Here is a 20,121-nt window from a genome sequence, read left to right on the forward strand (position 1 = left end):
TCTGCACATCGCCTGATGGCACAGAAGAGAGAACTCTTAGCAGGTAACCAAGCTTGCAGGTTTGGGATCTGAAATCTGAGATAAATGAGTCATGCACCAGTCCCCAGAGCAGCAAAAGTCGTGGACGTCTCTGTGCGTGAGCATCCCTGGAAATCGGACCAGCTGAGTGTGGTCAGCAGCACCGGGACAGCAGCAGTGGGAACAAAGTGTGGCAGCTCCGAGCTCCCCGGGGCTGAGGCGTGTGCTGGCAAGCCAGATGGCAACGAGGAACGTTGGAAAGAGAAACTTGGAGAAGAATTAGAGTCAGGCGTGTGTAAAGAGGGTTACTCTCTCCATCTCCAACGCCTATAATTACATATCAAACGTGCTAATAAAATCCTGTGGTTACAGCATGTGGGTATTTTGTCTCTTTGTCGAAGCGAGCCGGAGAAGAAAAACCCGATTCCTCACCCTCGGGAGCGCTGGGACAGACCCGGGGTGGGCTCTCAGAGGTGTGGGGCGTAGAAGGGCCCGAGGTACGCGGGCCCCAAGAAGGGAGCGAAGGGTCCGCCGCCGGGGCCGCCCAGGGGGAAGGGAGAGGCGGCCGGGAAGAGAGCGCTGGCGGCGGCGTACGAAGGGAAAGTCTGGCCGGGCAGCGCTGCGGGGCGCGGAGGGCTGGGGGAGCAGCGGGTGGCGGCGGGGGGAGCGGAGGCGGCCGCTCCGTCGGCTCCGGGATGCTGCTTCTTCCACTTGGTGCGACGGTTCTGGAACCAGATTTTCACCTGCGTCTCGGTGAGGCTGAGGGAGAGCGCCAGGTTGAGGCGTTCGCACACAGACAGGTACCGGGTGGCGCGGAATTTGTTCTCCAAAGCCACCAACTGCTCGTAGGTGAAAGCGGTCCGCGCTCGCCGCGGTTTGGCGCAGCTCGCCTCGGCCCGACGCCGTCGGCCGCCTCGCGGCGAGCCCGGCTCCTCCGGCCCCGTGGCTGCGGAGCACGAAGAGGAGCCGGCGCCGGCCGCTGGCTGACCCTCCTCGACCGCTGCCTCCGCGCTGCTCTCCGCCGGGGTGCGCGCATCTATGGGAGAGGGCGGCGGGGTCGGGGGGGGCACTGCGGAGCCGCTCCGAGCCCCCCCCGGCCCCACGCTGCGAGGAGCCGTTCCCTCCGCGTCCCTCCCGGGCCGAGATTTAACGGTCGTTAAACAAAAGGAGAAAGAAATCCGGCCGGCAACCCCAGCCACGGCGGCTCATTTACAGGGAGGTGTGGATATGGATTTCTTACCAATTAAAAAAGAAGTTATTAAAGTCCCCTTCTGAAGCGAAATAAATCCCCTCCCCCCACCTCCCCGTCTCCGTGCTAATGGAGTTTCAGATTTGCGAGGGCCGGATCGATAGATGTCATCTATTAAAGGTAAGTTTTAATCGAACAATATTAGGATCAGGCCGGGGGAAGGAGGTTTGAAGTGGGTACCTGCAAGCTGTGGGCAGGAGATAGGCGGGAGTCAGTAATAGGATATCGATCAATGGGAGCTAAGGCATCCTCCAGTGGGGACGGGCTGAGCAATTACCCAGCCGGCTGTCCCGGGTGCGGGGGGGGGCAGTCGGCGGACAGCGGGCGTAGTTCGGCATCGGGACCGGGACCCCCTCCCTGCCCGGGGAAGGGTGGCCCAGGGACGCTTCCATTTGGGGCCTGGCGACGTCGTGGTGCTCGCGGGGCGCAGCCGGAGGATTGCCCGGGTGGGGACTTTTCTATCTTCGAGACTCGAAAGGGGCTGCATCCCCCTCTCCCCCCGCCTCGCCTCCCTCCCGACGGACGGCGGTCCGCAGCCCGACCCCCCCGCAGCTGTCCGGACTCGGGGGATGCTCCCCGGCTACCGGCACCTGCTCGCCCCGCCAGCGCCGAACAGAGAAACTCGAACGCGTTCCTACCATCCGCCTCTAGTTTATTCCTCTCGCTCTCGTGCTGAGCAGCGCCTTTTCCTACTTCAACTCTCGCCAAACTTTTTTCCTGCTCTCCCGAGCGGCAGGCGCTGCCCCCGCTCCCCGCGGCCGTTTCGCTTCTCCGGGTGAATTTCTGAGGATCCAGGATGTCTAGGATGGAGAAGGAGATCTTATGCTGCTGGACGGGGGCCGCCTTGGCCCCACCGTCCGGGCATTCCAGCATCCCCCGCTCCGCGCTGCCGGAGAGCCGCGGGTGCCAGCGCGGGGCCGGGGCCGGGCGGAGGGCAGCGCTGCCGCGGAGCCTCCGCCGCCGCCGCCTCCTCGCGGAACCTCCGCCTGGGCGCTGGAGACGCGGAGTGAGCGGCGGGGAGGAGGAGAGCGGGCGGCGGGGTGGGGGTAGAGGAGGGGGCAGAGCAGCCATTGGCACGCGGCCCCGCGCCCTCCCCGCGCTCCGCTCCGCGGGGGCGCAGCCGGCGCCGCCCCCCACCATCATCGCCGCCCCGCGGTGCGGCCCGGGGGGATCCACGCGTGGTTGCTCCCGGGTGAACCCTGTGATGAGGGGAGCAGGGGCTCGGTGCGCTGCCTCTGCCCAGCGGCCTTTGTTTTGGGTGTAAAATTGAGCTTTGGTCCTTAATGAGCATCTTCGCAAATTAGCATCTTCGCGTTTTCGGTTGGTTTGAGGTCAGCTCAAGGTCTGGGTAGTTCAAGGGCTGGCCCTGACTCCTGGAGTTCAGCCCTGGCGTGTGCATCGGCCCCATTTCACAGGTGGGGGTGATTGATTGAAATTGAGGTACAGCCGTGCTGGACACCTGCCCCCCCGAGCAGCCATTGACTGAGAACTGTCACCTGGCATGGAAGTGCCCCATCACCTCTTATCCTTATAGCAGAGGTAAGATGAGCAACAGCAAGTCAGATCTCTCCACCCTGCCCCACTCTTATGACCTTTATTTAAAACTTCCTAGCAACGTAGTGCTGTCCTGCAGCTTTTGAGGAGGATGCTGTCCCCTCCCCTTAGCAGTTCTGTGTTTTGTTGGTGCTGCACATCAGGGTGAGGTGTAGACAAAGACTTTATGCAGCAGGAAAGGGAGTGCTCCCACTCTCTGCCTGTCTGTGGGAATCTGACTAGGTAAAAATAACGCGCTGCTCAATGGTAACAGGTGCTGCAGAATAGGAATAAAGATGATAGAGTTGGGATTTCTTTTTGTTATTGCAAAGGCACGGGTCTTGAGATAATAAGGAGCTGGAAGATGAGATAAAGATGTGCAGGGAGACATGATTACAAGTAATTTCTTTAGTCAATTACGTGGTGGCAGTACCTGAGAGAGTGTTTGACACTGGGCTCTGGTATGGGATACCATACACATTCAGAAGAGAAGTTATCTCTGTCCTGGACAGTTCATGCACTGAAGCTGCAGACCAATGAAGCTTAGTTTCATGGATGCATCCTGCATAAAAATGACCCTAGGGTTGAGGTGGAAAGCATTCTGCTGGGTGCTGCTCAGTGCTTCTCATGTGTCGAAGTGATAAAGTTGCCTGAGGTGCAAAAGGAGAGGGAAAAGTTCCCCATTTCTGGATAGTGTAGGTCCAGGGTGAGGTCAAATAATGGAAATGAATATGAAATATTCTTGCATATCGTCTAAGTATGGTTTTGAACAAGATTCTTTTTGTTTGTCACCAGTATCAAACTACCCAGAAAAACCACAGGTATGATGATCTGGTAAATAGATGTATTGCTCACTGTATTTTAAAGATCATAGAATCACAAAATGGCCTGGGTTGAAAAGGACCACAATGCTCATCCAGTTCCAACCCCCTGCTATGTGCAGGGTCACCAACCACCAGACCAGGCTGCCCAGAGCCACATCCAGCCTGGCCTTGAATGCCTGCAGGGATGGGGCATCCTGTCAGCCTTTGCAGCACTGGAGATGTTTCATTTTTGGAAGGAAAAAAATTGACCGGATTTATGGTGAGAATATAAATATTTCTGAGTTATTGCAACTGCAGAAGCTTAAAAGGTAAATTGTAGTGCTGGGATTAATTTGTGGGCAAGCAGACATCTTCAAATATGATCAGGTTAGCACGTGCATGGAGGCTGACCTACAAATAGACATGCCCATGGAAGGCACACACAAAAAGCACGCGTTCATGGATTGGTTTTAGCAGTCTGTTTGAAGTTAGTTTGCTTTCCAGCCCAAGCATTAAAATTCAGCCTGAGTGCTGTCTTTAAATTGCTTTGATGCTGGGTGGGTTTCAACCCTGACCTGTCCTGTCGGCAGTGATGGCTGTAACAAGCTGCGGATCAATATTCATAGCGGGTGTCCTGGGCTGATAACACTATCCGAGACAATGTTCGCTATCAGCGTAGACAGCTGAGATATTGCGCCATTAGTGATGTTGTTTTAAATAACCTGATCCATTTCTGGGTCTATTTAGTGAATTTCACAGTTTAGATAATATCTTTAAGGAGAAGCCAAAGGCTGTTCCAGACGCGGCGATGCAAATCAATGCTGCCAAGGCTCCTCTGCTTTCCTTAAAACAAAGTGGACTGTGGTTCCAACGCAGCTTGTGATGTGTTCTGTGAGCCACAGTCTGCTATCGATAATATTAGCAATAAGGCAGCATTTCGACAACATCGAGGGAAGAAACCAGAGCTATCTGCAACACTGCTGATAAAATCTTGTCTGACTGTAAAAAAGAGGGGACCTGTTCAGTTTTTTACATGACGAGGCAGTTATTTTTCTTGGAGCACGTGTGAGGAGGTGCCATGGAGGTGGTATTTGGGACAGGCAAGGCCACGCATCCATCACCGGGCTGGAGAGGTCCCTTGGGCCAGCATAGCCATCCCCATTGCAGAGGGTCCCTGCGATCCAGGTCCACGCTCCTATTTGCATGGATGTTCGGAGACATCTGGGGAGCCCATGGCCAGCAGAGCAAACTTTCTGTATTGCACCCAACCTATCGGGTTCTATGCCTCTGTGCTCACGTGTGAGGAGGAACTGCATGAGGGGGATAAGCAGAGCGGGTCAGCAGGTAGACCCATAGCAGAGCCCAGGCCACTCTCCTGACAGCGTGAGACGCTCAGAGCTGACAGAAGCAGCGCAACTCGGAGAAAACAACACTCTTCCCTGCTGTTTGTAACATCCATCCCCCGCTCCCTTCAGGCCGCCTCGCCGCGCTCAGACTCCATTTCCCGACAGCCCCCGGGGCAGCGAGGCGGTGCCGACATGGCGGCCTGGGCACGGGCGGTGCGGGGGCTGTTGCTGGATATCAGCGGGGTGCTGTACGACAGCGGCGGGGAGGGCGGCGGGGTGCCCATCGCCGGCTCGGCCGAGGCCGTGCGGAGGTACGTGAGGCCCTGCCAGCCTGACCCTGCGCGACGTGGGGTGGGGGTCGCAATGAGGTGAATGCTGGGGGTGCCGGGGGGGGGGGCGGGCTGCGTGCACTTTGCGTTCAGCTGGGCGAAGGTCGTGCAAAGGGCTGCTGGGCAGGTAGTGGCCTCGTTCGGCTAATTAACTTGGTGAGCTGGTCGGTGTGTCTTGGGGGGCAGGTGTGGCACTGGGCTCTATTTATTTCAAGGTAAATATTGTCTCTGCGTTTTCTGTACACGAGGTTGCAGTGTGTTCCCTCGCTTTTCCGTTGTTGGGATGCAGATCTGGGATTCAGAGTAGAGCCTAGGAGGAAAAGATTACAGTAAAATAAAAGCTTTTATTTCTCCTCAGGTGTAGAGCAGCCTGTTTGCTGAGGGCAGAGGCATGTGCTGCTGGGTGCGACCTCTGCCAGAATTAAACTTCCCTGGCTTCCCTTCTCATCTCACCCAAATCCTCCTGATGACATTATTTCCCTGCTGAAGATGTGGCTGACAGTCAGTTTGCCCATGAAGGAGCAGCTCCTAGCTCTCCATCTTCCAGGATAAGACACCCTATCACCTTCCTGCGACGGCACTCTGTCACATCTCCTTGACTGGCATTTTCTGATTACTTTGCCTGGGCTCCCAGCTTCTCTGTCAATTCCCCAGGAGGAAGAATCATAGAATCATTAAAGTTGGATAAAACCTCTAAAATCCCCAACTCCAGCCTACCCCACCATGATCACTGCCCATGTTCCTCAGTGCCACATCCCCATGACTCTGGAACACCTCCAGGGACAGTGACCCCAATACTCCCTGAGCAGCTGTGCCACTGCATCACTGCTCTTTCAGAGAATAAATTCTTCCTAACAACCAAGCTGAACCTCCCCTGGTGCAGCTTGACTCCATTACCTCTCTGGTGGCTGCAGGAGATGGTAAAAAAAAGCCAGGTGTTCTGCTCAGAAAGAGGAAGGACACACATGCCTGCCATCAGAGCCACAGACTAATTTTGCTTTATTTTCTGTATCATCTGTAGGCTCCTTTATCTTGAGAAGAAACTGCTTGATTCCTTCTGCCAGAATTTTTTTGCATGGCTGTGACAAAATAATTTTGTTCTCCTGTGGCTTGTTGCCCCTTTGGTAAATGGGGGGATTTATTCCTTTGTTTCTTTAGACTTTAAGTGCTTCAGGGGCTTCTCTCTTATGCTGAGTTTGTGCAGGGTAGCCCTGATCGTAGCTGAGGCATTCAGGCATGGCCATAGTAAACATAAATAGCAACAACCATATAATTACTGTCTGCAAGCAGATCATTTCCTTATAAACCAGGACATATTAATAATATCTGCATCACGGTTCCCCAGATGTTTTTGACATATTGTTTGTTTCCCCTAGGTTTTTAAACTTTATTTTCCATCAGGTTGCAGACTGTTATTTAATAACTGTGTCACTGCATTTGCTGAAACCTCCCATATGGAGGCAACATACACTGCAATTTAACTTACGGCAATGCCAGAAATGCGCTGCTGAAACAACAGGAAAGCTCTGGCCTTGGGCTAAATACAAGATATTACTGTCTTTCTCTTGAAATGCTGGAAGTATCTGGGCCCCTGTTTCTCATTAGGCATTTCTGCATCTCAGCAGCTAATTTGACCTGATGCAGAGGGGGCTTCAGGGCATCTTTGAGGAGGGTTTGGAGATGCTGAATTGGACAGAATGTGTTGAGAAGGGTTGGGGTTCAGGTTGGGGACAGTGTGGTGCCTCTGTGTGCAGCACTTTGCCCACTGCCCTGCGTGGAGACATCTAGATCCAAGCACCACACTTACTTCTTAAGGAGTGTGCTAGGAACAGGAAGACAAGTTATGGTATACCTGGTCTGCTAGATGTGTCAACAAGAGGTTCTGTCTGTGGCAATTGGAGACAACACAAATGACCACTGAAAGGCATCAGGAAGCAAAAAGAAAAAGCATGTTTTGTTCAGGTCATTCAGTGCAAGTGGGTAAGAATGATCATTTTCTGTGGGTAAAGTCGAGTAGCCTTATTTATCTCCCTATTAGGTTGGTAATTGTTGTAGCTCACACCACATAAAATCCTTATTCACTCATTATCCTATTACGAGTTGATCATTAATTCCAGTGTCTGTGTCACAATACGGCTCGGTGGTTCCATGCAGATGGATTAAAGCAAAAAGTGGCTCTTTTCTAAGTAATTCATTTTTGTATCAATTAAGAAGTCGTAAGTGCAGACAGCTAGGAACTTTATAACTAGTTCTCTTTGATACAATCTTTTGCAAAGAGATGTATCTAAAATTTCTCAGCACATTTATACATTTCACAAGTCCACTATGATTCTCAAACACCATTCTGACGTTGATTCATACCATGGGTATGAACTCTCCCAAAGTGGTGGCTGACCTGTTGTCTTCCTGCATCATCTCCCACACCATTACAGCAATTAACTGCATGTGACAATGTATACTACACAACAATAAAAAACGTAAGTAAATATTTTCATTTGCTGATGTTTTCATGTGACTGAAGTCATTTCAGCTCCTCTAAACCTGTATTTGCTGCATGATTTTTCTTGTTTTCAGCAAAATTCTGCTGTGCAGTTATTTCAGTTAGCATTTCAGAGAGTAGCAGTGTAATTTTTGCCAGCAGAATTCAGTCTGCCTTATGTATGCCTTATGTATGCCTTATGATGGCTGCAGGGAGTCGGGTTTCTCATTTGTTTTTGGTTTTAGCTTTCAGTACAGTCAGATGGAGTGAAAAAAACACCAAAGAAGCTGATGGGCTCTGAAATGCCCTGACCAGGATGACATTCAGTAACACAATTGTCTGTACTTTAGAGATTCACCCAAGGAATGGCTCACTGTCTAAGCTGGTGTTACTTGTGATGACAACAGAGAGTGTTTTATTCCTAACGCACATGCAATTTTTACCAATGAAATAATTCAGTATGCACTGGATGGAAATGGGTGAATAGGGAGCAAAGGAATGAACCATGGAAGTATTTGTTGTACGGAGCGCACGTCCTTCTGTTCTCAAGTAGCACTAAGGTGGATCTGGATCCTTCAGATGCTTGGCCAAACCATGGCAGACAGGTATCTGTGTGGCAAAGGGCATTGGCACCACTGTTTTAACCCAGAACCCAGGGTGCCAAAACACACAGAAACCCAGCAGGGACTGCTCTTGTTCATTTCAGGTGAGGATATTGGAGAGGTACGTGACCAGACAATCCAAAAATGTGTTGTTAGGATCATTTGGCCCTTTGAAACTTTTAACCCACCACATTTCCTGGCTGCTTAGTTTGCTGTGGCATGCATTTGTTGTAAATGAGTTGTAATGGAGTTGAATGAAACACACCTCTCTGCAGATAGCTGGCAGATACTGGCTGCCATTTGGGGCAGATGAGAAAGCCATCAGTGACTTAAAGCCTTCTGTTGGAGCCAGCCTTAACAGCACCTCTATTCTGCGCTCTTATTGTCTTAATTGATTTATACAGCATTGGCATGAGGTGAGCTATTCGCTTTTTATCTTCCAAATAATAGGGAGTTGGTCCCTTATAAGACAGAAGGTGGTTAAACACCCATAAAAGATGCCCAAGCCGAGCTCTGCTATTTGCATTTACAGCCCTGTGCTGATAGTACGGCCATTAGCATATCCATATGAAAAGCACACAGTGGTTGGACCTTTACAACATCCTGTTGTTTGGCCTGTATAGTGCATCTGTGAGCCGGGCCTTCTACAGGGGCCCTGAAAAGAGCAGCGGAAATCTGGGGCGCGGGGAGGCTGCAGAGCAGCTGGGCAGTCATGTTAAAGTCAGCTACCTGGGGAGCCGGACAAGGAGAGGATTGTGAGCAGAACAAGTGGAACGGGAACTGTAAAGCAATTCGGCATGCGGGGATTCGGGTGGGATGGTGGTGGGTTTACAAAGAGCCAGCTGAAAGCGTGGGTAGGGCAGGGAGCAAGAAATCTTTGTTGCAACGGATGGTAACCAAAGCAAAGTTTCCTGGTTTGCTACATCTTGAGGGCATGGGATAGCAGAAGAGTCCTAGAAAGGCTTTCAAAATAAACTATATAAACTCTTGGGTTAACATCCATTTGTTTCTTATTCTTCTTTGAACCCTTAATTCTGTTGGCAGTTTCTATCTGCAGATCCCAAAGAAGGCTGGGTGTGACCATCTGCCTGCTCTGGAGGCAGCCAGAGAGACGCAAAGAGATGGAGCAGTCTCTTGTAGGCACAGAGGTATTCACTGGCTGAGCCAGGTGCAGATCCAGGAACTGACCCTCACTGGCTGTGAAGTGGCCATAGCTCCTCAGCAGGCTGTGGTCCCATGTTTCTGCAGCACTAGCCATGCACTCAGGCTTCTTGAAGTGGTGGACCTTCCTAACCTAGGTTTTCTTCACTAATCAGCAATGTTTGTTATTGTTTTAAAAAAAGCTGCCTGCTCGAAGGTATAGGTACTCCGATGTCTGTGTAAATTGCATGAATAAGTGCTTACACTTCTGGAATTTAAATATCATTAACCTTTAGGATCTTGAGCTATTTACCATCCATCAGCACAATTATGGCACATACTAATATTTACCAATGAAGAATAATAAAATGTATTACCACGATACCCACTAACAGTGCTTGTTCTCCTACCATCTAATTTCTGATTAATTCTGAAATGGATTAGCAGCTCTCTGCCTCATTCAGAGCCTTAGAACTTGAGACTTGTCTCAACTTAATGCTGTTGGGTAACTTTTTTCCCCATCTTTCATGTTGGGTGAACTTGGTCTGAAATCTTAAGAACCAAACCAGATCCTTTGCATATCCTCAGCAATAGCACCATCATTTATTATCACCATTAGGTTTAGGGGCCTTCATTAAAATTGCACATAGTCCTTGCAAGCGATGCCCTGGCAGTAGTTCTTAGCTGTGCTGCTTCTTCGGAGTACAGTGAGAGATGCAGAAGTCAGCTGAGAGGTTCTGCAGGTACCGAAGGATGCTCAGCTGAGTTTTGCTTGCTTTGAGGGAGCTTGTATCTGCATTTGGATCCTTAGCAGTTCATCACTTCCAGATTGAAGTCACGTTAGGTTTGCTGAAATGCAGCTTGCTTTGCTGTGAAATCATGCGGCACCTTGTAGAGTGCAAGGCACGTGAGAGCGAATTATTTATTGATAAAATAGGCTAAATGAAGCCTTTTGGCAATTGATTTGCTTAAAACAGAATCCATTATTTACTAACAGATGCTGTTTGTACACAAACTGAGAATGTGACAGTGACAAAGATAGTTTGGTTTTGATTGAACTTTTAATGGAATAATTAGTGGCTTCAGAGACAAAGCGACTGCTTCAGGAAAGAACTAAAACTATTGGAGTACAATTAATTATATTGTCCATAGAAATGTTTTGCCTAATGAAAATAAATATATTCCAGGTCTTTTTCTGCTAACTGAACACCCCAAAGCTCTGATTTTTGTTATTGACAGCTCCAGAGTGGAGAACTGCCAAGTGTTTAAGGTCTACCAGAATTTATTTTGCTCCAGAATGCACCTGTAGGTTTGATCAGCATTCAGTGCTGTGTGAGTCTGTGATGTAATCTGCCCTTATGCTCAAGCAGGTGAAATGTGATTTACATTACCAAGTAATGTGTTCAGTAATTCCAGTATCTAATTGGTGCATCAGAGGAAGGCAGCCGGTGTGGGAAATACAGGACTTGACAGGTCTTGTGTTCTGTATGGGAACCCAGTATCTGTACTTCTTTAAAAATACTAAGGGTGATTTAGATACTAACTAAAGTGTTGGTAGGATTTCAAGTTTACAATGAACATCAACTAAACAATTTAAGCTCTTGCTGTCAAAGTGTTTCTAAGTGGTGTTTCCAGAGTCCTCAGTTCTATAATGGGACCATTTTGAATTTCACCACTGTCCACCTAACAAGACCAGGCATTAATTACTGTGACCTGAGCTGGCTTTTCATGATGTAACTGACTAATTATTGTGGCTAGAAAAGAATATTTGCCTTCTTTGTATAGCAGTGTGTGATTTGCTAGGTGAATTAAGGGGAATGGGGCACTTCCCTCTGATGGTGGCCACTCTTCTTTGCTTCAAAAGGCAGTGCGTGAGCCATGCAGTGAGCAACATGGAATAATATGGCCCTTCAGGGGTTTCCTTTTGAATGATTTCAACTCTTTCGTTAGCAAAACCTTTCACTGAGCCAGAGGGTGGTCAGAGATGGGGAGGCCAAAGTTTAGCCTTCACCGTGCCATTTGCTGTGTGCAGGACAGCACAAATTGCAGGAGTGATGGCTTTCAGTCCAGATCCTTGGGCCATTTCTCTTCCTGTTGGTGTCACAGTCTCTTCATTGTCTAAAAGAACAGCTTTTGTGTTTTATATGCCCAAGGGCTGCCCATAAAGGTTGGCAAGGGCAGCTGGTTAAGTCTGCACAAGGTCAGTCAGGATGTCTAATAATTGTCCTAACACTTTACCTGTTATGGAACAATAATGAGAGTTTTTTCATTATTTTCGGGTGAGTGAACCTGGCAGATGCTGACAGCCAGCAGATGTGTAAAGTTCGAGGTGATTTGTAAGGGACTGGCTCATCTGACGCACAGTAATTGCACTGTGGGACATTGTCACTCAGCGTCCCGTCCTGCTCTGACAGGATGAGGTAAAGGTCAGTTCAAAGAGCTGGTACAGCAGGAGGGACAGTGCCGGGCTGGAATTCAAACCTCCTTTTCCTATCTCCCGTGTACGCATCCTCACGATGCGCTTGGTACTGAGTTCTAGATTTAGGGATTGCTTGGGTGACTGAATAGTTGTTTTGAGACCAAGTGGTGAAGCATAGGAAGAGGTGCTTTTACCCACCTGTTGGTATTTTAGTTCTGTACTCATCTGTCCAAGTATTCTTTGATTTTAAGTATGATTTGCAGCTCGGAAGTTCTGTTAGCAGTGGTTGAGCTTAACAGGTTGAGCTTAACAGGGTTGCACGTGAGCTCATGCGGCAGCATGTCAGACTGCTCATCTGCTCCCTGCAGCCCTCTGCACCTAGCTGTCCTCCAAGTACAGCTCTGACAAGTGTTTTTTGCAGCAGAAAGGGTTTTAGCAGTTTGCCACAGTTTGCCAGAGAAGCCAGCTCTTTGAGCACGCAGGCAAAACTGATGGTTCCCTGTTCCTGCTCTGGTTCTGGGGCCCATTTTTCTCTACTTGCAAGCACCTAGTTCATTGCTCTTTATCTTACATCACAAATTTTGTTCTTTCTCTTCTCCCAGCATCCTCTCAGTCAGCAGTGCTAGAAGGTGCTGTAACACACTCTGCTTCTGGTCCTTATGTGTGAGCATTAGCTGCTGCATCAGCTCAGAAACACAAGGTTTCCTCTGAGAGCCTACAGTACCATCACAGTCTGCGTGCTGAGCACTGAAGGACTGGTCCTGATGTGCATATAATCACAGTTAGCAGTAGGTGTGATTGTATCATGCAGGGATTTGGCAGAGAGCTCACGGAGGGATTTTTTAGGGGCACCAACTTGGAAAGAACAGGTGAGATTTCACTGAAAAAGTTTTTATGTAGCTATAACTCTTCATTGTAGATTCAAGTGTTTTTGTTGATTTTCCTTTGTTTAGCATTCCAGGATGCTTTTGAGAGCTATCTTTGTGCTTCGGCCAAAGAACTCCTATTTTCTGACCAACTTGACTGTATTCTTTCCAGGCCTTGCTTCTTACCAAGAACTCTGTTTGTTGCGATGATGATTTCTGGTTGCCACAAGGCCAGGAGCTGCCCAGGATATGTCCAATTCTGTCATACATTTTAGAAGTGCAACTGTGGTTTTCATCTAAAATTCTGAGAAGAAGCTGAATTTGTAATACAGGAAAAGCTGGTCTTTGCTTTCAGCCAGCTTTCAGACCAGTTTGGGCACATTTATTTGTCTGCACAACTCAACGGTTAGCGATGTTCCTGAATTCATTTCATTGACCTTTGAGAAGAGAGGATATATTCTTATTCAACAAATGTCTGTTTCCAGACAATCATGAATCACAACATTTTTTACCTTCAGAATATATACATTTTTTTAACAACAGCATGCTGTTAAAAGTTTATGCATCCAAATTACATTGCTTTGCTTTTTAACTACAGCTGAAACCGTGTTTCGAATAACAGATGTGGAACACTGTCATCTCGCTGTCACACCAATTGTTCATTGTTCTGAGAAGGTCACATCATAATTCATTAGCAATAATTATTCCCTGGGTACACCCTGCACTTCTTCACTCAATTGCTTCATTAACTTGCGAGCGAATCTCACATTCACTGCTCCAATCAATGAAGATATATTTATAATGTACAAGTGGATGCTATTAGTTACAATATATTAACTGCCTAATTTAAAATAGAAAAGCTATCTTTATGAAGGGCAATTAAACACTAAGTGTAATTGATAATTCACATACCTATGATTAGGAAAGACAAATAATAAGAAAGAAATGAATCACCTGTGTTATTGAGGAAGACGCTGGCATGCAGCTTTAATGAGCAGAAGGGGCTCTCTGCATCAGGACTGGATTTCTAAGAATTCTTGGATGGAAAATTCTTTGTTGGATGTGTTGTGTCTGGGATTTGGTGTTTGCACCAACCTGTTGGGATCTTCTTTCCTAGAAAAAAAGGACCCACACTCTTTGCTAAGAATCAGTGCAGGTGATTTCCTAATAAAAAAGCCATCATTCTTCCTAACACACACACACACACACACACAAAAGAAAAACAATAATAGTTCAGTAACAATTGAAACCTAATCTCAAACTTACCTACGTATCTGAACCTGTATTAGGCCAGGTCCAGGTCCTCAGAGATGGTTGTATACATAGTCTCGCTAAAACTAACAAAATGTAGACATTTTAGTACATTTGAGGAGCTGAATGAGGGTCCCTTTGGCAGAAATTAAGAAAAAAAGATTGAGGTAGATTTTAAAGGCCTCTCTTTTGCAATGACCACATTGAAATATGTTGATTTTCCAAAAGGCAGACAGCTGATCCTTGGAGAACAGACCTTTTCATGATATCTTCAATGGGTCACCACAACCTGGTGAATCCCAAGGCATTAGCTTGGAAAGGTGAAATGCTTCTGGTGCAGTGCAATGAAGAATGGTTAGAACATACTATTTTCATGTGACAATGAAAGCTAGATGAGATAATGACATTTCTGCAAACGCTGAAGCACTGTGCAGTGTGTACTGTTGGCACCTTTGTTTGCAGGTGGGGAAGCAAAAATTGCTGTGAGGCAGAGGACTGGCATGAGAATGCAGAGCAGTGATCCCCAGGAATGGTGTCCTTGGCTCTGGGCACTTGAGGCCGTATTTTCTTTCTTCCCTTGAGAAGTCAAAAACATTTTTTTTTTTCTGTAAACATTTATTAATAAATCAATGAAACTGCTCTATTTTTCAGGATTACCCAACAAATAGCAGCACAGGTGTTTTATGAGAGATTGCATGATAAATGTGACGGAAGCCATCCCTGCATTGATAAAAGCATCATTCATGTAGCACAGTGTAACTGGCAGGCCTCGTGCCTGAAGTCTGCAGAAGTGCAAAGCTGTGCTGTTACCTCCAGTGTAAGTGCTGATCACTGTAGCAGATGACCAGTGAGTGGAAAGGTGTAAATCCAAGCTAAAGTGCTAATAGTGCTATTGCACCAGCTCCTGTGCTCCTGGCTGTGCAGTTTGTGTGTACATCCTGGGAGTGCTTTAATGATACAGGTGGGAAAGCAAAATTTCAACAGGATTTGGAGGTTTTTGATACATGGAGAGAATGTGAGCATGGCAGGCTGAGGTATCCTGTGTATCATGTCCATCATCAGTGCTGCCCCCATGGTGATGTTAGCTCTGCTGCAGATGCCAGTTCCATGTTATGCAGGGGCTCTGCACGTGTAGTGCCCTAAAACTGCTGGGTGACTCACTGCAGCCTTTCTGTACCTAAAGGGAGCCTATAAACAGGAGGGGAGTCAACTCTTTGAAAAGGTAGATAACTGCAGGATGAGGGGAAATGGTTTTAGGTTGAAGGAGGAAAGATTTAGGTTGGATATCAGGGGGAAGTTCTTTACCAAGAGAGTGGTGAGGTGCTGGAACAGCTGCCCAGAGAGGTTGTGGATGCCCCGTCCCTGGATGTGTTCAAGGCCAGGTTGGATGGGGCTCTGGGCAGCCTGGTCTAGTGTTAGATATGGAGGTTGGTGGCCCTGCATGTGGCAGCAGGGTGTTGGAGATTCACGATCCTTGAGGCTCCTTCCAACCCGAGCTATTCTATGATTCTATGATGCTAATTCCGTGTATTGTAGGGATGCCTACATGGTCATGATAAAGGATCCTGCTCCTGTTGTCATCGTTGCATTTTTATTGTAATTATCCACGTTTTATGTGGTTTAGCAAAGCTGATACTCCCAGCTCCTTTTCCACGTCCAATTGACCCGATTAAATTCTGCTGCTTTTACTCAACAGAATCAAGGCGTCCGGCCTAAAGCTGCGGTTCTGCACTAACGAAACACAAGCGACCCGAGAGAAATTCGTGAAGAAGCTGCAGGGCCTGGGCTTTGACATCTCTGTGGCTGAAGTCACCGCCCCAGCACCAGCAGCCTGCCGCCTTCTGAAGGAGCGTGGGCTGAGGCCACATCTGCTCGTGCACGATGGTGGGACACCGCTGGGACTTGGGTGGGGACAACCCAGAGGGATGTAGGCGTCTGTGAGCAAGCAGTGAAGTCCCGTAGCTTGGTGGTGGAAGAGCTTCTAGCTGTTCTGTTCCTGTTCTTTCTTCAGTCATGAGACTCTAGAAGAGCTGTAACAGAATGGCTTGAGTGTGATCTCCATCAGCAGTGCAGTGAAGGTAGGCTGATGGAGTGACTTGGCAAAACAACAGCCAAGGAGGCCTCCTTTTGCAGGGATATCTTTTTTGGAGCAGTAAATGTGGGAAGTAAAGAGCAGACTTATCTGCAAACAGGTTATCCCCAGGTCTAGATGCCTGTGTGTATTGAGCCACTTAGAAGTGGGGGGCAGGAGCTCAGGCAACAGTGGGAAATGGTTTATTTTTCTCCTCCTTGTGATGAACAGCAGGATCTAGCCAGGAATAGAAGGAAGCTGAAGAACAGACTTGCATTTATTTATTTGATTCAGACGTATTTATTTTTTTTTTTAATGTGTTGATTAAAGAAGGAAAGGAAACACAAATCTACAAGAAAACCATCAGTTCAGGTAGGATACAAAATGGTAAGGAATGTATGGATTTCTTTTTCTTTAGATCTTGTCCCTGAATTTACTGACATTGATAAAACGAACCCAAACTGTGTGGTTATCGGAGATGCAGCAGAAAATTTCTCCTATGCAAACCTTAATGAAGCTTTCAGAGTTCTGATTGGATTGGAGAAGCCTGTTTTGATCTCCCTTGGAAAAGGGTGAGTTGAGCACTGCTTGTTTCTCCCTCTCGTCTTTCTATTTTTTAATTTCACCCAATGCCTTCGTACTTAGTGGAAGCCAGATATTGGCTTTCACGCTGCCAACTTCTAAGTGGTTCACTGATGTGTCTAAATGGAGAGGTTGATCTGTTGAGTTACCTGTAGATGAAAGATCCTCAGTGGATCTGTGAGGATCATTCAGTCACCACACTTGGCCTCCTGTCTTGTCACTTTTTTTTGTAGCCTTTCTAGAGATACAAGGAGAAACTGAAGTGAGAAGGTAAAGGGTGGTATGGATGCAGCACTCACTGGGATGAGACTCAATTCATCACTGTGCAGATTTGCAGAGAGCACTGGCAATCACTCAGCATGCAGTGCCAAATCCTCCAGCTAACTTAGCAAATGCTCATCAGGAGGTCTCTGTGGTGCACTGGGTAGGGCATCTCTTGAATTTCAGTTCTTGATGGTCATCTTTTCTGCAGTGCCCAAACTCCACCGAAGCTGTAGTGCAGGTGGGGATATCTGGCTGCAAGCAAAGTGTGGTGGCTGAGGAGATCTGAGGGGAGAGCCCAATGATATACTGAGAAATGTATGACCTGCAAAAGCCCCTCTGCTTTTGAACTGACAAATTGGTTGCTTTGTTAGTATAGGTGTCAAAAGATATTTTTAATTATACTCTGAACATTAAAGTGAAATTTTGACTACTTACTTTCATAGGCAGAAAAAGTCCAGTTCAGGAATTTTGAATGTTTTAGTTAAAATGTTCATTTAGATGTGTTCTGAGATTGTGAACAGGTGGTTATTAATGACAATGCTGAAAAACAACAAATCCCAGTGGCCTTTGAGGAGTTATTCTTATCTGTTGCCCTGTGTATGGACTTAAAAAAGAATATGCATGTTTAGTTTGTGGAAACCATAGAGACTTTTTTTTCAGTGGTTCAATAGACCATAATGAGCGTGAAAGCCCTTCTGAGTTTGTGGGTTATTGATCCAGAAGGTAGATCTTATCTTCGAGGAGCAGTTAAATCCATTGTGTTGACAATCCTTTCACTCACATGCTCTGATCCTATAAACCGGGGAAAAAAGTCCATGCAATTTTTTCTGTTGGAAGGATAAGGAAAAGCCATTGTAAGCCAACAGCACAGTGGCTAAGGTATGTGAAATAAACAAGCGTGGTGTGGCATCATACCATCTTTCAAAATGGAATACAGAACCTACCTTTAAGATTGCAACATGAGCAATGCCAGAATGCCTTTGTGCCTTCTGCATATAAAAGTATTTATTTGTTTAGTCCTTCATGGATGTAGACAGCTCCAGAGCAGGCCCACAGTTTGTTCATTTGGTGGGGTGTGGGTTTTATCATTTATTTTTATTTTTTATTTTTTAATGAAGAATAACCCATGTTTGGATTTCCTGAGCTCAGTTTTTGCTCTTCTACAATCGAACTTCTAGGTACTGTAAATAAGAGTCCTGCAGAAATGGCTGAATAAGTTACTCTGGTAGGTAAGTTCTCAGACCTGATGAATGGAAATTATAAACTGGATGAATTGCTTCACAGTTTATAGCTAAGATGCATCATCGATGCCAGGAGTCATGTGAAAAAGCCAACAAACCACAGGTCAGCTTGCTTGCTCATGTGCAGAATCAGTGTGCAAGGACCTTAACAACTCCTCTACCTGGAGCAAGCAGGTTGATTTCTGTTAAGTTTTAGTTCATTCCGTGGAAAAGGAAAGCATCAGAGTCAGTGAAGCAGAATGCCCTCCTCCTGAAAATGGAGTGATTTACATTTAGCATCTGTTTTGGGCTGAGAGTGGGAATTGGCTTTGTAATTTCTTCTGTCATGCCACTGTCAGAAAATTAAGCTGTTTACGCTAGACTATAGAAGGTTAATGGCTGTTCTAGCAAAGGTCAAGTGGTCATTTTAAAAGGAGGCTGTGCTGAATAATCGAAAATGGCAGAAGGATAAGGCATAAAATCTTCACTGACTGCTCATCCTACTTTTTTTTTCTGTCATACAGAAACCCATCTTTGCTCTGATCAGAAGAGCTCAGAAGACCTGGGTTGACATGAGTGGTTATTCCAGAAAAAGTCCATGCAGACTGTAATTAATTTTGTGAACTTCATAGCAATAGCAACATTTTTGGAAAGAGTAAAATCTAGTTTTGAGGACATTCTCAGTCCTGATAAAAATAAAGGCAAGTGAAGGCTGATGACAAGCAATGGTGGTCGCCCATATGGGGCCTCCTTCCAGATTTACTGAAGGAGGTCTTGCATCTACCTCTGCCTCTGACCAAAACAAGAGCAATGCGCCTGCTGTCCTTTGTGAGAAACTGGTACCTTGTGAAGTAGAAAATGGGTCAACTTCATCCCTAAAATAAACTTGAGGAAATCCCTTTCAATGAGTAGAGTCGTGTCCCAGCTGCCAGATGGGCACCTGGTCTGAAATCTTTGCACAGTGCTGAGCCTGCTCTTTACTTAATTCCTGGTGCTAATTTAAGGCTTCAGAGTTTCTGATGACTTGACTTTTTGTTGCAGCCATATGGACATCTGTATAGGCAGAGAAATAATAAAATGTAGTTTCTTTGGATTTAACTGCCAACATTTTCATTTCATTGGAACTTTATCACTTTCATTTCCAGACGCTACTATAAAGAAACTGATGGTCTGAAACTTGATGTTGGAGCATATATGAAGGCATTAGAGGTATTTTATAGCTTGCATTATGCTTACTCGCTCTGTGCACCTTGTTAAAGAGTCACTGGCATGAATATGGGTCATCATCTGTAATTACTCTCCTTGGTGGAGGAAGTTTTCACAGATTGAAACCCATTTGCTGCATTCTAAAGATGACTGGATTTATATTGTTCATTTTTTCTATATTTAAACTTCTACCATCATGGTATCTTTATTGGAAGCGAGGCCCTTGAAGGAAGAAACTGGAAAGCAAAAACACACCATATTTTCTGCAAGATATCCAAGAAAAAACTGAGGGTCCATTAATGTTTGGCATAGCACTGTTAACACAGCCCCTTGCCCTTAGCAATTTACAACATGAAGTCCTTATTCAGCAAGATACTTATGTGCAGTCTGTTTTTAAGCCAAAGTCTGTGCAGAACCCAGTAGATAAACTGACCTAAGGGTGAGAGAAGGGAACAATCATTACAATCCTTTAAAGAGGCTTGCAGAGAGATTCTAAAAAAATTCATACTGAGTGAATGTGAATAATAAAACAAAATATACAAGCACAGAAGATAGTGGATGTAACGTATGCTTGAAGCACATTCATTTGGATAAGTATGAGTTTTGGAGAGATATTCTGCCTTCCCAAAAAGTTTGCACTTTTCATCATTATGGAACAAGCTAGAAATGCTTTATGTTTTCAGGTTTTCAGCACGTTGCTGGAGAACAAAGCTTTTCAACTCCGACTGGTTACTTTAGCCATT

At 46.6% G+C, this 20,121-nt stretch overlaps 2 protein-coding genes across 2 annotated transcripts in view; one reads left to right on the forward strand and one right to left on the reverse strand.

The window, feature by feature from the left end:
* Positions 1 to 485: 485 nt before the first annotated feature.
* Positions 486 to 2,140, reverse strand: NKX1-2 (NK1 homeobox 2; the record flags this gene model as incomplete). The annotated part of the gene is made up of 2 exons (XM_079535263.1): positions 486 to 1,054; positions 1,906 to 2,140. The coding sequence occupies 2 exons, from the start codon at positions 2,138 to 2,140 to the stop codon at positions 486 to 488; spliced, it is 804 nt and encodes a 267-aa protein (XP_079391389.1).
* Positions 2,141 to 5,141: 3,001 nt separating this feature from the next.
* Positions 5,142 to 20,121, forward strand: part of LHPP (phospholysine phosphohistidine inorganic pyrophosphate phosphatase) — a gene marked incomplete at both ends in the record, with an annotated part of 68,146 nt that continues 53,166 nt past the window's right edge. Inside the window, 4 exons of the mRNA XM_079535412.1 lie at positions 5,142 to 5,260; positions 15,732 to 15,919; positions 16,525 to 16,678; positions 19,318 to 19,381. Coding sequence (XP_079391538.1) covers positions 5,142 to 5,260; positions 15,732 to 15,919; positions 16,525 to 16,678; positions 19,318 to 19,381 — 525 coding nt within the window. The remainder of the gene's footprint in view (positions 5,261 to 15,731; positions 15,920 to 16,524; positions 16,679 to 19,317; positions 19,382 to 20,121) is intronic.

The sequence above is a fragment of the Tetrao urogallus genome (assembly GCF_951394365.1).
Source record: "Tetrao urogallus genome assembly, chromosome: 5".
NCBI lineage: Eukaryota > Metazoa > Chordata > Aves > Galliformes > Phasianidae > Tetrao > Tetrao urogallus.